Source organism: Sphaerodactylus townsendi, linkage group LG03 (genome assembly GCF_021028975.2).
Source record: "Sphaerodactylus townsendi isolate TG3544 linkage group LG03, MPM_Stown_v2.3, whole genome shotgun sequence".
NCBI classification, from domain to species: Eukaryota; Metazoa; Chordata; class Lepidosauria; order Squamata; family Sphaerodactylidae; genus Sphaerodactylus; species Sphaerodactylus townsendi.
Window position 1 is genome coordinate 108,374,097 of NC_059427.1, and position 16,019 is coordinate 108,390,115.

Consider the following 16,019-nt stretch of genomic DNA (forward strand, 5'->3'; position numbering starts at 1 on the left):
CAACAGGAGAACCTCAGTGATTCTGCAACTGTCTTACATGCAGAAGGTCCCATGTTTGGTCCCCGGCATCTCCAGTAAGAAGAATCTAGCTGCAGGTGATGTAAAAAAACTTCTACCTGTGACCCTGCAGAACTGCTCCCAGCTAGAATAACACAGCACTGACCTTGATAAACGAATGGTCTGACTTCGTACAAGGCAGCTTCATGTGTTCATTTTGGGTTGGGGACTTCAGTTACAGTTTACCATTCATTCTGAACTTGGCACACTTTGCTGGAACATGTTTCATTGTATCTGGGTTACAAATGTACCCTGAAGACGAGTATTAATCAAGGACAATATAAGAATAGATATGGGATGAGAATAAACTGCAGCAGCTATTCACGCTATTGTCAGAGACAGATTGCAAGAAAATGAACTGATACAGACATACCCTCAATGTAATAACTATAAATGTCGTCTAGGACTATATTTCATTAGCTGTTTTCACTACCCTGGCCAAAAGTATAATAGCATCATTCCTTGTTGTCACGGGGGAGAATTATTTGCTTTGCCAGTCTTATTTTCGCTTTGTAGCTACACAAGGAAGAATCACATCCTGAAAACCTGACTTCTACTGATGTTATTTCTTTAGTGTAAAATAGGCACTAATTTTTGCTGTGGTCTATTCAGCATAGATTAATTGGCCAAATTTCTCACAACCTTGAATGTTCTTGAAGAGTAAGAGGGACAGTCCGCCATTCCTCTGCTTGGCCCTTGGGGGAAGCTCCGCATGCGAGGGGCATCCCAGGCCAGAAGGGAGGACATTTAAAGTGTCCATGATCCATGAAGACTTCCAGGGACACTGAGAGAGGAACTGAGACGAGGCAAATGGCAGTGGGGCCAAGGTGCCTATGTGCTGAAATCTACAACACAACCCATCATGCAGAAGGTTCAAGAGAAAGAGCTTTTCGGTGAAAGAGAAAGATGCTATGCTTCCTGGAGAAAGAAGTAAAGGTAAGCATGACGGCTTCTTAAAGAAACTCACGTGAAGGCAAATGCCACCAATGCTCCACTGACCACAATGAAATCCAGGATGTTCCACAGGTCTCGGAAATAGGCACCTTGATGAAGAACCAGTCCTAAGTCTATCATCTGCAGAAACAGCCGAAACAAATCAGGTTACCCACTTGAGGCACTGTGTATGTTCTGGTTATCTTCAAGGTCTAACTGGATCTTTCCAGAGTCTTTAAAGACAAATAGCCCCCATGCTAGGGCTGACTTTGGCTCAGAAGCATGATGTGGGGAGAGGGATGTTTAGCCTTTCCTGCATCACATGGTTGCCCTGACTTCCAACTGTCTCATGGAGCTGCTATTAGCATTGTTGGGGGTTACAGTAAGAGATAGGTCCTAGCATTTTTACCATGTATCACCCATGCATTTTTTGTAATATATGAAAGGGAGATCTATGCATTCAGTCATGTGAGAAACACGTGCCTGGAAACCACAGAAGGCAGAGACACATCTCTTCTATAATCAATGAAGCTGCCCTCAAAGTATCATTGAGCTTCCAGAATTTTTTTTTAAAAAAAGGTCTAATGCCTGGAAAAGCCTTTGTAATTCAATCCTTACCACGTTTACCTAGAACTAAGTTCCATTGATTTATACTAAGAACTTATTTCCAGGAAAATATGTTTAAAGAACTGCTGCATTTATTCATCAGGTGCTATGGTGTTGAGTGGTTATCAATCACACATACAAGTAAGTCCAATGCACTTGAGACAGCACAGGCTATGGCAAATCAAAAGAAAATATTTATGCTCGGGATTGTCAGTAACTTAAGCAATTATGGTAAGGGCAAAGATCAACCAACGCATCAGCAAACAGGGAACACTCTATTTACGCAGACATCCCTATTTGGAACATCTGCTAATTGGAACATCTTAATTTCTAATTTAAAACTGCACCTCATTTTAGCATTTAAATTAGCAATCTCAGTTTTGTTTAAAGGTCTGTAATGGTGCAGCGAGCCCAGTTTCTATTTATGAAAACATTTGGAAGTAAAAGTCTTAAACCCTGTCCCAACTTCCTGTGTGGCTGGTGTGTAACTGTAATTTTACTTTAAAAGATGCTTGGAACATCCGTTTATGAAGCTTTCCAGTGTCTCATTTGTTTTGACCCTAAATTTGTGTGCATTTTAATCAGCACTCATAATTTTAAATGTATGTACATAGCTGGCATTTTGATGAGGAGAAGAGGGGGCTGTCAGCAGACAAAACTACATGCTGCTTTCATGATATCAGCTCTGCTTTTTGGATGATGCCAACGGAACTTTTGCTAGCAAAGGAAAATCAGTAGTGTCTGTATGGATTAGTCAGAAGGAGCACGAGGTGAGAGCTGGGAGAGAAGGCCAGAGGGGCTGTGGTAGAAAACATTGATTGCTTATCCTTCCTGTTCAAACACAGACTCCAGAGGCTAGTCAAGTCTGGAACCAGTTGATTGTGACCGCCCCCCCCACCCACCTTACCAGTGGGAAATGAGAATGCTTTGTTTTGTGTTGCCTGTGATAACTGAATTTCAATCAGTGGTTGACCAATCAGATCTGCCTCACAGCCATGACGGCAACACACCGGCCTTTCCTCACCAGCCATGCTTGTACCTCACTCAGCCATGCCTAGGGCTGAGTTAAAGAGGGAGGCTGATTTTTATGGACATTTTTGAGCCCTGTCCCGAAAACAGTTTTTTCTATTTAGCAGAATTTCAAGGAGAAGGTTCAAAAGGCACAAAAGTATTTGCCAGCTGAGAAGGAAGGCCTCCTTCATCACCAAAACAACAGAGCTGACACTCTCATCCTGTCCTGTGATGCAAAGGCACAACGTAAAAGGGTCCCCACTGGCAATGTGAAGCATTCTCTCCCCTCTCAAATAGAGAGCAATGAAGCTTCATTTGCCAGCAGTACTTCTGCCATGTAGCCAGATCGGATGAATTGTGTTGCATTACACTGTAACGGCTCTCTCAATGTGATCCCTAACTTAGCAGAATCATGCAACGAAGGCAGAGCAAATGGCACTGAGGGAGCAACAGGGAGTGGCAGGGAACAGCTGTCAAAAATGTTCCTTTTGGAAGGGCAGGAAACATTTCTTATGATCCCTGAATGCTAATTTTGCTGTTACAATGTTTGGAGATGAATATCTGACTCCAGTTCACCCTTGCCAAATTATGGTTCTGTGGTTTGAAATTCTGGGTTCCACATCTAAGTAAGCGAACGACCCACTCTACCATAGTTCCCTGGAATTATTACGAACCCAATCCCATCCCCCCAATTACTAACCTTAACAACCATTTCAAAGGTGAAGACACCTGTAAAGACATAGTCAAAGTAACGAAGAACCTATAGGGAGGAAAGAAGTATAGATATAGTAAAAGTGTACAGATAATCCAGTTCAGGCCTCACCACTATCTCTGGAAACACGAATCCTAACCAAACTTGTGGCCTAACCAGATCTTTACTCCTGAGGCCACTATGATGGGGGGCAAAACCAGTGCACAAATACATTTAAATTGGCAGCACTCAGGAAAAAAAGCTCCAAATAATAATATTAAAAGAAAAGACCCTATAAGTGACCCAGAATCACTGAAGTAATAGGGCATTCTGGTTACCCTTCTACCTGTTGTCAGATGTTTCAATATCACAATGGGGAGTCTTTATGATGGTCACTTCAGGTTAGGATGTTGAATATCTAACCCAAGTACCATCAACATGACAGAGTTCTTATTGTTAAGCTAGCACCAATAACCCATTTGCATTAGACTGCTCTGGCTCATCCTTGGCTTTCGATGCTGCTGTTAAGAATCGGCTGAATATCGGACTGAAAATGCAAGAAACAAAGATTTTCCAGTTTAGTGCACGAAAAGCTGTTTTCAGGGACTGGGGACATAAACAAAAGGAAGTGAGACATTTCCTCAGGGTGCTGATAATATCAAGATGAGCAGGAGTGGCTCTTAAGAAATAGAGAGGGTGCAGTGGAACTAATGAATCGTGAGGTGCACAGCTCACCAATCACAGACTCGTAATTCATTAAAAAATAAAGATATATTTAACGTATACCTCTAAATTATTTTAACATAATGCCCGATCGCCCCACTCCTGTTAGTAATAGTACAGAAAACGTCTGAAGGCCTGATCCAAAGCTCAAGGGATTTCATACACTATTTCATACACTATTTTCATACACTATTCTCAAATTTTGCTTCATTTCCTACGAAACCTTGGCAAGATTACAAAATCATTCAGCACTGCCACATGGGATGCTATGGCTATGCTTTCAGTGAGAAATTATTTTGCAGCATTGCCTTCTACCTACACTGTAGAGAGGAGTACATCTCCTTAGGATAAATTATTCCAGCTGCGGGGCATGGAACCCGGGTGCCCTCTCTGGGCCCTATGATCCTTCCATTGATCTGTTAAATGGTTTTGGGATCCTTTGGTGATCAAGACGTATTTCATTATTTCTACCCTAATCCTAGCACAAAGGTTTCTTTTATTAGTGCCTGCAGTATAGGAATCTAGAGTAGCAGCCCAGCCTCCTTCCCATCCTGGTGAAGAGGTTGCTCTAATTATTTCACTCATTTTTCCTTGGGGATACTGAACTGAACCTGTCTAGCAAAGCTCTTGAAAAAAGAAAGTGCAGTGCTTGCAGAGCCAGGCCATGATTTCTCTTTCCCCCTCCCTTTCTGCCACTGCCTCTCTCTTAACCTATTTAAACCCCAGCTGCCTTTCTGTGGAAGTCATAAAGACGGGAGAAGCTTTGTGCTGATTCCTCTCTACTTCTGTAGCATTTTCAACTGCTTCTCTTTCAATAAACTGTAATATTATGGATAATATTATGGAATTGGGATGAGGGTTGTTTCCACATCGAGGATTTCTCACATTTCCACCATCCAACTGGTGTAGGTTTTTCCCCATGTTTCTACGTAAACACTGTGCAGAGACCATTAATAGCCTATTCTTCTCACACACAAAAATCTGCTATATTTTAAACCTATAAGAAATGGTATTTCCTGGGAAGGATGCTATCTGTAAAAGCAGTTTCTTGTGTTTGAAGGGGGAAGAAGAAGAAGAGTTGGATTGATATCCCCACTTTCTCTCCTGTAAGGATACTCAAAGGGGCTTACAAACTCCTTTCCCTTCCCCCCTGTGAGGTAGGTGGGGCTGAGAGAGTTCAAAAGAACTGTGACTAGTCCAAGGTCACCCAGCTGGTGTGTGTTGGAGTGCACAGGCTAATCTGAATTCCCTAGATAAGCCTCCACAGCTCAAGCGGCAGAGCGTGGAATCAAACTCGGTTCCTCCAGATTAGAGTACACCTGCTCTTAACCACTATGCCGCTGCGCCACAGGTAACCGAAGGACTTCTGTGAAGTGCCAGTGCTTGTCAGTTACTTTTTTCATTTGTTGATGAACACAAGTGGCCAGTCCCTGGCAACACTTAGCATAAATAGAAGAGGAGAGAATAATCAGAAGCTCTGCAAATACAACGAGATTTTGGAAAAATGTTAAAGGTATTGTGCTATTCCTATCCAGAATTATCCTTCTTTCTTTTTTTTTGGAAAGCAATCATCCTTTTTTTTGAAGGGGGGGGGGAAGCAAAAGAGAATCATCCACAGCTCAGCCTGCCTTTCAGGGAGGGGAGAAAAGAATTACAGGAGGGGTCGATAATTACATGGAGTTAATTTTTAAAAAGATATTGTATTAATTTTATGCAGTGGTGCAATACCTGTGTTCCTCAAAATATTTTTTTTCAAAAATAAGATAGGGTGGGCAGAGAATCCTGATGGTCATCAGAGCACACGGAAGGGGAACTTCAAAGTGCATCAAGTATGAAACAGAAACCACCACTAAAAATGCATAGAAAACAGATGATACTGGGCTTTCTGGAAGCTCCGCTGCAAGGACACTTTCACACAGAATTGCATCAGCAACCAGAATACTACAGAAAAACACCCTGGTATGGAAGCAGCCTGGAAAGAACCATCACTCCCAAAGCACTTTTGTTAAATATTCTCAAAAGAACAAAGGCTGGCTTAAATCAAATCCTCCCCAGGGGGAAAAGCCGCTGGAAGAAGAATGAAAAGGAAAGCATAAAACTCTCTTCCTCCCAGATCACCCAGTTTGATTCTCCCCACTCAACCCTGCTACTACTTTAAACTGAAACACAAACACACACATCAGAGAACTAACCATTATTCCTCTATGTTCTTGGCTCATTTGCCCCAGAAATACAACAGGTACCAACAAAGCAGGATCCCCCTTTTCTCCCACCAGGCCGCCTTACTTGGACATGGCTCAACTTCCCTCCAGGTCTATTCTAGCAAACTGCATCATGAAGTAAACAGTGACTGCAGTGGAAATGCCACCAGTGAGAAGCATGCTTGCTTGCTTTGCAATTATCTATGAGCATCCAGGGGTATTTTGGCCAGTCTGGGGTAGGACTTTTGAGTATCCAGAGGGGCATATCCTGTGTCCCCTCTGAAATGTGAGGCTTTTCAGAATGGACTATGCCTATGAAAGAGGGCAGAAACAGCCAAGCCCCACTGTAACATGCTGGACCCAGTCCCTGCTGAGAATCCTCCTTCCAAATACCAAGGAAGAGGACATAAGAGGGAGGCAGAAGAAGTAGCCAAGCGTTATTCCATCATGTTTGAATCCAGTTTAGTTGGGAACCGTAACCCCCAAGGAACATTTGATATTAAACCTTAATTGTCATTTGCACTGAATTTCAAATCCTTTGAGCCCCTCTGAAAGTCAGTTTGAAGCTAAAAAATTGCAAAAAAATATAAATAGGTGAGTTTGTTTCAGTACCCAAAGAATCATCTCCATAACTAGGTAGCGGAGGACATGAGTTTCAGTGGAGATGCACAGAAGGTAAGGAAGGCTACATAGGCAGAACTTACATTGTTACGGGGAGCACTTGGCTGCACAGGATCTTCAGCAGCAAGTGCAATGCTGCTCATGGCAATCACCATCAGGATGGTGATCTCAAAGTAACGCAGATTGACAATGTAATGGCACAGCCGCCGGAATCTAGGACAAATAGGCAAAGGCATGATTTATTAAGAGGCATCAGTGCCAGGTAGATGTGTACCTTTCCCCTGTTGTGTCAACAGAAACACTCCTTGGGTTCTGGACCATATGGCCATCTTCCTAGTATCTCCTAGCATTGTTCTGGATCAAACAAATGAAACCAATCAATATGACAATCCTCCTTCTTCACATGAATACATACAGTCCAGAAGTCTGTCTAAATCAGTGCTCCAAAAGTCCAGCCCTTGCAATATCAAGAGCTATTCCTTTGAAACAAACCCAAACATTGAATGACCCTGTCAATTAACACCTTTTCTTATTTTATTGTGTGGGCTACCTGTTCCCCTTCTGCAAAGTCCCACAAACACTCACGGGTTAGTGGTGGAAAGGATGAACATAGAGCTGTATGGTGGCATGGGCTTGGGCCCATTCTCTCCCCCATCATCATCATCTTCCTCCTTTTTCTCTTCTTCCTTCTTGGGCAGAGGCTCAGGATTGGCATTCTTGTTCACTGGCAAGCAGGAGAAGTACAAAGAGAGTGTGGTCAGTCTCAAAATGTTACTTTGCCTACTTACGAAGGATTAAGTCCATGCCAGATAAAGGGAAGGTTGTGTTGAGCAGCAGAGTGGTCTGGTTCTATTGCAGTGGAACAATTTCAGGAGGTCCATTGCAAAGGAGATGGGAGAACAATAGGGAAGAGGTCTGATGAAGTGAGTTCAAACTGATGAAATGCCACAAAACTATTTGTTGTTTAATGACCTATCAGAGGAAGAGTAGGTGGGGATACACACAAGTGCAGAGTAACTGGACTGGTACACTGGTACATGCTTACACAAACACAGAGCTCCAAATATCTATTCACTCACTTACTTCATTTACATGCTGCTTTTCCATTAAAAAAGCTCAAGAGCACTTACAATCCAGAGTACTGATATTTAATAAAATTCACATATTTATTTGTTATCTGCCTGGTATATAGTATTTCCATTCTACTCTGTGCATGGAGTATTGACAGGTCAGTGTACAGTGACTTTTCATCCTCACTGTATGACAACAGCATTATTCTCAGGCTGCTGTGACAGAAACCCACAAATTCATCCAAAGAGATCCTACATACCTGCAGAACTCTAAGAATATATAGATATATAAAAAAATAAATCAATTCAGACACTGAAGGGGGAAGGCAAACACCCACACAACCCACCTCCCAAGGAAAAGATGTACAAGAATCACAAGTGCTGACTCGCACTCAGCATTTCAGTGATCTGTACTGTTGGCTTGGATAGAAAATAACCTGCTGTAACAGCTTCAGAATCAAAAAGAGTGGGTAGAATTTACTTCTTCCCCCATGCGGCATTTTATCACTCCAATTTGGCCCATCCATTACCTGTCATTCCTTAAATGAAACAAAGCCTTCCCCCATGACAACTATCTAGCTCTAAGGATACAGTGTATTTGGTGCTCACCTTGCATGATAGCATTGTTAATAGGTGGTGGGAAAGTGGGTGGGATCTCCACTGCCGTGTGCTCTGGTTTCTTAGCAGTCTGGGGTGGATTGTTCTGGGTGGTGGGGTTGGTAACAATGAGACTGTTCTCGGGGTTCTTAGGGGGTCCTGGGTTGGATGGATTGCCAGGGTTATTGGGCACACGGCGATTGGCAGAATTCTGAGAATTAGGGAGTGGCTGGTCTAAGGGAACAGGTACGTTTTGAGGGGTGTGGCTTGCTGTGGAGTTTGAGTGACTGCCTCCTTTGGTAAGATTCTGAGGGTGGTTGATGGTGTGAGGATTTGAGGTGTCATTGGTTGCCAGCTTATTATTTTTCATGTTGTCAATATCCTCAGCCACTGGGGGATCTATGCGCCCCATATCTTGCTGAATTGGCCGTGTGGTAGACAGGTTTGGTCCAGGTGGAAGGCCGGAGCCTTGGTTCTCTCTGTAGCATGCAAGAAAAAAGGTAGGTAACAGATCAACACAATATGATCTACTGGTCACTAAAATACACACAGAGCAGTAACAAGCAAGATTTCAAATATCCAGTTCTTATACTGGCCACATAATTGTTTCACCCAACCCACTGTGAGCATTACTATACACTTTCTACTGACAAAATGGATCTGATCTTCACACATACCATATGTGACGGATTTGCCCACCCTGAAGGGTTGGTGTGTGGTTTTTTTGTAAGGCCCAGTGAGACAGGCCTTGGCAGAAGCCAGAGAGAGTCAACAGCACACTCCATATAAGGAGGTCCTACCTGATTGGCTGGCAGAAGGCGCAGTTCGCCAAGTGCCTCAGGTAGAGGGAGCCATAAGGGCTGAATATATAAAAGCAGTCCATCCCCATATCTCCAGTTACAATATCTGCCTCCTGCCACTAAAAACTAAGCTTCTGCTGCCCAGCCCTCTTCCAGGTCAGCAATGTGGCCTCTTCAGAAATCACCCACTTCTTCTATGAGCTACTGGTTCCAATACAAGTAAGCAGAGTGACAGTTTTGTGAAAGAGGACTCACTTACTCCAATTGTGTGCTTGCACTTCCAAAAAGACTTCTGATCTATCTTTGCAGAGAGGCAGGTCACAAATGTTTACTGTCTTGAGGTCTCTGACCAGGTTTCATGTCAGCTAACCCAAGAATGTTCCACAGAGTAAGGGATTGCTCTATGGATCATAACGCAGTACAATAATAGTTTAACTTAAAACAAAAACTTAAGCAAATTAATATTCTGAAGGGTTTTGGTGGTGGGATGAAGAAACAATGACATAGGACATAGGTGTCAATCTTGCGCCCCTCCAGATGTTATGGACTACAGTTCCCATCCCATGGGATGGACTACAGTTCCCATCCCATGCTGGCAGGGGAGGATGGGAACTATAGTCCATAACATCTGGAGGGCCATGAGTTTGACACCTGTGACATAGAATATTCGAAAAGCCTCCAATGAGCATCCTTTTTTTCCTATCCTTACTCACTTCCTACGCCGGTGCCGGCGCTCCTTGCCATCAGCATCATAGGTGGACTGCGCAGTATGCCGGTGCCGTCGGCGCCTTTCTCCATCAGGCTGTTCCCCATCGACATCACCCCGTGCGGGCCTGCTCCCCTCACGGTGCCGAGGCCGGCGCTCACTTTTGCCAGTCTCCTCACCACCACCCTCATCTGGTGTCCGGCGGTGAGCCCGATGCCGCCTGTGTTCCCGATCACCATCGGCTGTACGGGGAGACCCACTACGGCTCTCTTTGCTGCCTCGGTGATGCCGATGTGGGTCCAGCACTTTGATGCGCTCTGAGTCATAGTCCCCACGATAGCCACGGTCGATGATAGCATTGTGCTCCTTGCTGGGGTAGTCAATCTCATGGTACCTGCTGTCCTGGCTAAAGTCAGTCTCTTTGCTGCAGCTCCGTGGGCGTCGCGGCTCTAGGCTACTAGAGTCAGGGCACTCATAAGCATGAGGATCCTGTGCGTGCTCATGATAGCGAGGGGGCTTTCGTAGGAATTCTTCAGGCCGCTGCTGTCCAAAGTGCTGGTCCAGGGGTGGTTCATTGGGACGCGTCTTGTTGGTGTTGTTGTTGCGATTCTCCTGAGGATCTACCACTAGTGGCCGGTCTAAGTGAGTTTTCATATCCGGCCGCATTTGCCGGGCATAGTTGACCTTCCAGCGATCCTCAGGGTCCAGCTCATTGTATAGCGCTTCCCGACTTGCCAACAAGTTCTGCTTCCGCATCTCACTTGTCCGCTGCTCCCATACGGATTTGGCAGCTTTCTGGTTTTTTTGTTGTTCTTTCCTGAAAGCAAAGCAGATCATTGAAACACACCCTGGCACCCAAGAATCCCTGCCTAACACTACAGCCATAAAAGGTTCTAATTTTCCAGTGATTAATTTTTGGTTTCTGTACTGGGTCAACTAAACCCAACCAACATGTAAGTTTTCTGGATGCAGTCACACAAGTCAAAAGGGGGTGAATTTACAGAACATTCTAGAATGTAAGTCTCAGCTGGCATGGAATTGGTTCAACATGCAAGATTAGGGACAGAGTTCAGTTGGGAGGCTGAACCTGGCATTGGCAATGCTTGACATGAGTCTAGATGTATGCAGCCATGAACCAGCATAGGTCATGAGGAATCAAAAAACTTGCTGAAGGTGAGCTGCTGTGGCAGAAAGGTTTCTCTTGGTTCTTGTTTTCACCTCTTGACCTCCCCCCTTCTTGTTCCATTATCCTGACATAACAGTTTGTTCAGTGGTGGGATCCAAAAATGTTAATAACAGGTTCCGATGGTGGTGGGATTCAAACAGTGGTGCTGCCGCACACACGGACCTCCAGTCCCTATTGGGCACCTCCAGTCCCTATTGGGCACCTCCAGTCCCTATTGGGCACCTCCCTATTGCCGCACCTCCAGTCCCTATTGGGTTGCTTTAGTAACCCCTTCTCGGCACTCAGAAAAAATTAGTAACCACTTCTAGAGAAGTGGTGAGAACTGGTTGGATCCCACCTCTGAGTTTGTTTGTTTGTTTGTTTGTTTGATTTCTTATACCGCCCACCCCCAAAGAGCTCTGGGCGGTTTAGAACATATAAAATTCAATAATATAAAACCCAATTACAAATATTGAGGAATATTCGGGCAATACAAATATTCGGGGAAGGGCGGTATATAAATTCAAAAAATAAATAAAAATTAATAAATATAAAAACAATTAAAATTAATAAATTAACAAATACAGTACAAAATTAGATGGCAAGATGGTAATCCAGTTTTTTATGATGAGGGTAGACATAGTGGTAGCAGCATAAGATTACACATAGTTCACCCACCAGTTGGAATATAGGGGATGGCAAATCAATGGCTAACCCCCCCCCCCCCCAAAAAAAAAAAAAAGGCCTGGCAGAATAATTTTTCAAATAGCACACACCACTAATTTATATAATTTGAGAAGGCGCCTGATTTTCAAAACAGCCCTTCTGGGGGAAAAACCCTTACTGTATTTTCAGGCAATTTATGGGACAAAGAACAAGAGGTGCTGTTTGGTCTTGCACCAGAACATCCCGGGCCGGCCAGGACTGTGTAGTTATCTCTTGAGATATACAGTTTCTGTCCAGAAATGCTAGAGGACTCTTCTGCTTGAGCTAAGTAGCTGAAAATAACCATACAATCTACATTCCTCCTACCTCCATTCAGTGATGCTTTCTTTTAGGAGCAGCAAAGGTTGGAATAGTGATGACCACACCCTACACACACCATTCTTCTCCTTGCTGTGACTTGTGCTGCCACTGAAATTGTGATTCCTTTCTGCTTGGAAGGCTAGCACGAGAGTGCTTGTGGAGGCAAACTTTGCACACCACCACCAACTTTCCCACACAGCTAACAGTGAAAAAGTTTTCCCTGCCACCCCGACTAGGAGCAACTGTGGCTGTAGTAATGATATTACTCCTGTCTTCTTGCTGAGTTTGCAAGTTGACTGAGAGTTCAAGCATTTTTAACAAACTCTATTGCTTAGATCTACCTTCATCTTGGATAGTTAGTTGAAGCAGTTACAGAAAAAGATCAATTGCTTTTTAATAGAGGTTAAGAGTTGAAATTGGCCTTCTTATCTTGCTATATCAGAGGTAACTCACATGCACATGGTGATTAGCTTATTTGTACTTAGGTGGCTTATCTCATATTTAGTGACAATCATGAGATGTCTAGATATGATCACATGATTATAACAGAGCAGATTTAGGAAAAGATAAAATTGATATTTTTCTATAAATATTCACTCCCAGGGCAAGCAAATCAGATCTCTGTAGTTGGAAGTCTCAGAAGAATAGGTGAGATCTCTAGGTGAGACTTCATGGGCAACGTGTGTTTTTTGATAATCCCTAAAAGTAGTGGGACAAAAAGCAGAAACCCGATTTGCTTTTTAAAACTATTACTTCCTATAATATGATCAAGCATTGCTAGGAGTGGTGATTAACTTTAACATTTATCTTCATAGAAATTGTAGGAGTAACTTTTTCAAGTCTACCAATTGTAGGAGTAACTTTTTCATGCCTTGCTAAATAAAAAGAATATCTTAATTCAATAAAAGATACACGTTTCTACCGGTGTTTTGTGGGGTTTTGTCTGGTTTGCTGGTTAATAGTTTAGGGAATTGAACCCTTCTCCCTACTCTTTTGTATTCTCAGAGTTAAAGGTCATAAATCCCCCTAAAAGCCTTGAGAACCCGGCTACTAATAAGTTTTGCATAGGCAAGGCTTTAAATATTGTTTAGTACAGATCCTCCGACAGGATGCAGGAGAGAATCTCCAGTTAAACCACTCATTGAGAATCCAACTCTGTATCAGTGAGAGACAGTACCCAAAAGCCATTCAGGACACAGACTAAACAACACAGCACTTACACTGCTATCGACATGTTGGCTGCAGACAAAGGGCTCACTTCTGCTACCTCTTTTGCCTTCTGGAGAGCAAGTTTCTGGTTGGCTGCTTCTTCTTCTTCTTGTTCATCCTGCGAAGTCCATATAGTACAAATAAGCTGCCATTGCCTTGAACCATCCTGGAGAAATCTGGTGTTCATTTCTTGGCTAAGTAAATGCCGATATCACAAAACTGAAGTCCACCTATCATTTTGACCACACGACCATTTGCTGCTCATGTGAGAAAAACTTCAACACTAAATTAAATACAATGGACACTTCCATACCAGTTGCTTTGATTCCTTCCCCAGTCAAGAAGAGGACTGAATTTCCTATATAATCAGCATGGTATATTTTCAGCAGGGGGCAGAGCAGAAGGGAAGCAAAATTAAAACAAGAGAAAAAAGAAACAGTCTCCTTCCAAGCATACAAATCGGAAAGTTAAAAAGGGATCTAGACAGCAGCTTCCTTCAGTGACTTCAATCCTAAACAGGAAGCAACAGGAAGGTTAGGAAGAAGCACCATGTAGCATGAGGTGCTGACATGGTCATTTCTGACTTCGCCTATCACCTGCACTGACCTCAGGGATGGTAGTGACCAACACTGGAACTGGAAAAACCTACATATGGTTTGCAGTACTTCAAAGGTGCTGATTCAGAATGCTCATCATTTATATATGCCTCAATAAGGAACACCCTTACAGAACAGGAACGAGGGATCAATTAAATTTATCCAGTGGAACTACAACCTACCTCCTGGTCACAGCTTCTAGCATGATGTAACTAACACCAGTTCCGACTGGCTACCACTCACTTACAATCCTATTCAATGGGAATATGGACTCTCCCTTTTCCCTATCCCCTAGATACATCTTAAAATCATCATATTTAATTAGAAAGTATGCCGACAGTTTCCTGAGCTCTTATGCTGAAGAAGTAGTCCCACCTTGGTGAGTTCTTGTGCATTGGCTAGATTATCCACAGCGATAGCCAAGAAGACATTGAGCAAGGTGTCTGAATGTTGAGAGTGAAGGCAAAGCAACAGGAACTTTAATGCAACTCCACTTGACTATACAAGAGCATTTTAATGCCTGGGAGCCCCTTGCAGGTATTTTCCTTGAATCCATCATAACCTTTAGTTAAATTTCAGTGTATTATGTTCTTTACAGAATGGATATCCCCAATGACGACATGGTTTCAAAACTTAAGAACAAGACTAGGTTGGTTCTGGTGGGTTTTCCAGGCTGTCTGGTGGATCTTGTTCCTAACGTTTTGCCTGCCTCTGTGGCTGGCATCTTCAGAGGTGTATCACTCCCGGGACTGATAAGCCCCACCCGCAATACAATACTATCAACCACATCTTTGCATAACAAGTTCCACCCAAACACTTACTGATTGGTTCCCCACCCGGGGACATGGACAATATATACCCCAAACATTTCCTTCTCTCTGGACACAGTGTGTAACAGACTTCCCTCTGTGATACACCTCTGAAGATGCCAGCCACAGATGCAGGCGAAACGTTAGGAACAAGATCCACCAGACCATGGCCATAAGAGCCCGGAAAACCCACCAGAACCACTTGAATCCGGCTGTGAAAGCCTTTGACAACATTAGGTTGCCTTGAAATAACCTTTAGTTTCTACTGAATAAACTATTGGCTAACAGGCAGCCCAATCCAGAGGCCCAGGTGGATGATGACAGCGCTGCAGTTGCACTGCCCCACCGCCTCCAGAGGGCTTTTTGGTGGTATGGAAAGGAAAAAAATAACAAAGCCCTCCCCACTGCCTTAAAGCTCTTCGCAGAGCTCCATGGACCTAGGCCATCCTTAGCCTGGGACCACAGTGCATCCAGAGGGAAAGCCAGGGTAGAAGCTGATTAATATCAGCTTCACCCCTGGCCACACCTCCAGAATACCACCACTATGCTGGTGGGGTCGGCAAAGGTACTGGGGCACTGACACAGCACTCAACACCACGGCAGGGCAGGGCATCCCTGGAGCCCACAATGGCCACCCACCAATGGATTTCCCCTTCCACTAGGATAAGTGCTCCAGGAAGGGCATTTCCGCTAATGTAGGGCCACTGCCTCCATAACTCCCTTCAGCCCATCGACTCTGAATTGGGCTGTAAGATACCATCTCTGGGTTGCATGCATTCACGGACTGCCCTCCCATGTTTGAACAGGCTGTGCATTTCCTTCCTTGCTTAATTGGAACAGTGACAATGGAAGGTACTTGCCATAATCATCAAAGGTAACTACTGAACTACTGAAGTATTCTGGCTTCCAGGCTCCTGATGTTGATATAATCACTAGGTTTTTCCTCTCCTCTCAAAGTTTCCAGTGTAGTCCCATAAGTTGTATAAGAACAACTACATTTTCCAACAAAGGATACAGTTACCAAACAAGGTCAGTACAATAAAATAGATTGAGAACACCATTCCTTTGTTGACACCACCCTGAGATTGTATACCGTCATACATCACTGCGTTCCAGTCTTCACCAGTCAAGATCTAAAAGACACAAAAAATAACTAGAAATTTCAACTATCAAATACAATGCAGGCAAATCCACTAGA

The 16,019-nt window shown here is 43.6% G+C and overlaps 1 protein-coding gene across 18 annotated transcripts in view; it reads right to left on the bottom strand.

The window, feature by feature from the left end:
- CACNA1A (calcium voltage-gated channel subunit alpha1 A) overlaps positions 1-16,019 on the bottom strand; it is a 262,485-nt gene that overhangs the window by 103,719 nt on the left and 142,747 nt on the right. For all 18 annotated transcript variants that reach the window (XR_007243931.1, XR_007243930.1, XR_007243929.1 and 15 more), the window contains exons 16-24: positions 15,837-15,954; positions 14,388-14,455; positions 13,428-13,534; positions 10,024-10,833; positions 8,523-8,989; positions 7,429-7,567; positions 6,927-7,056; positions 3,308-3,367; positions 1,025-1,131 (exon numbers count right to left, since the gene is read on the bottom strand). Coding sequence is in view for 15 of the 18 variants with exons in the window: in XM_048489718.1 (XP_048345675.1) it covers positions 1,025-1,131; positions 3,308-3,367; positions 6,927-7,056; positions 7,429-7,567; positions 8,523-8,989; positions 10,024-10,833; positions 13,428-13,534; positions 14,388-14,455; positions 15,837-15,954 (2,006 nt within the window). In the remaining 3 variants the exon portion in view is untranslated. The remainder of the gene's footprint in view (positions 1-1,024; positions 1,132-3,307; positions 3,368-6,926; positions 7,057-7,428; positions 7,568-8,522; positions 8,990-10,023; positions 10,834-13,427; positions 13,535-14,387; positions 14,456-15,836; positions 15,955-16,019) is intronic.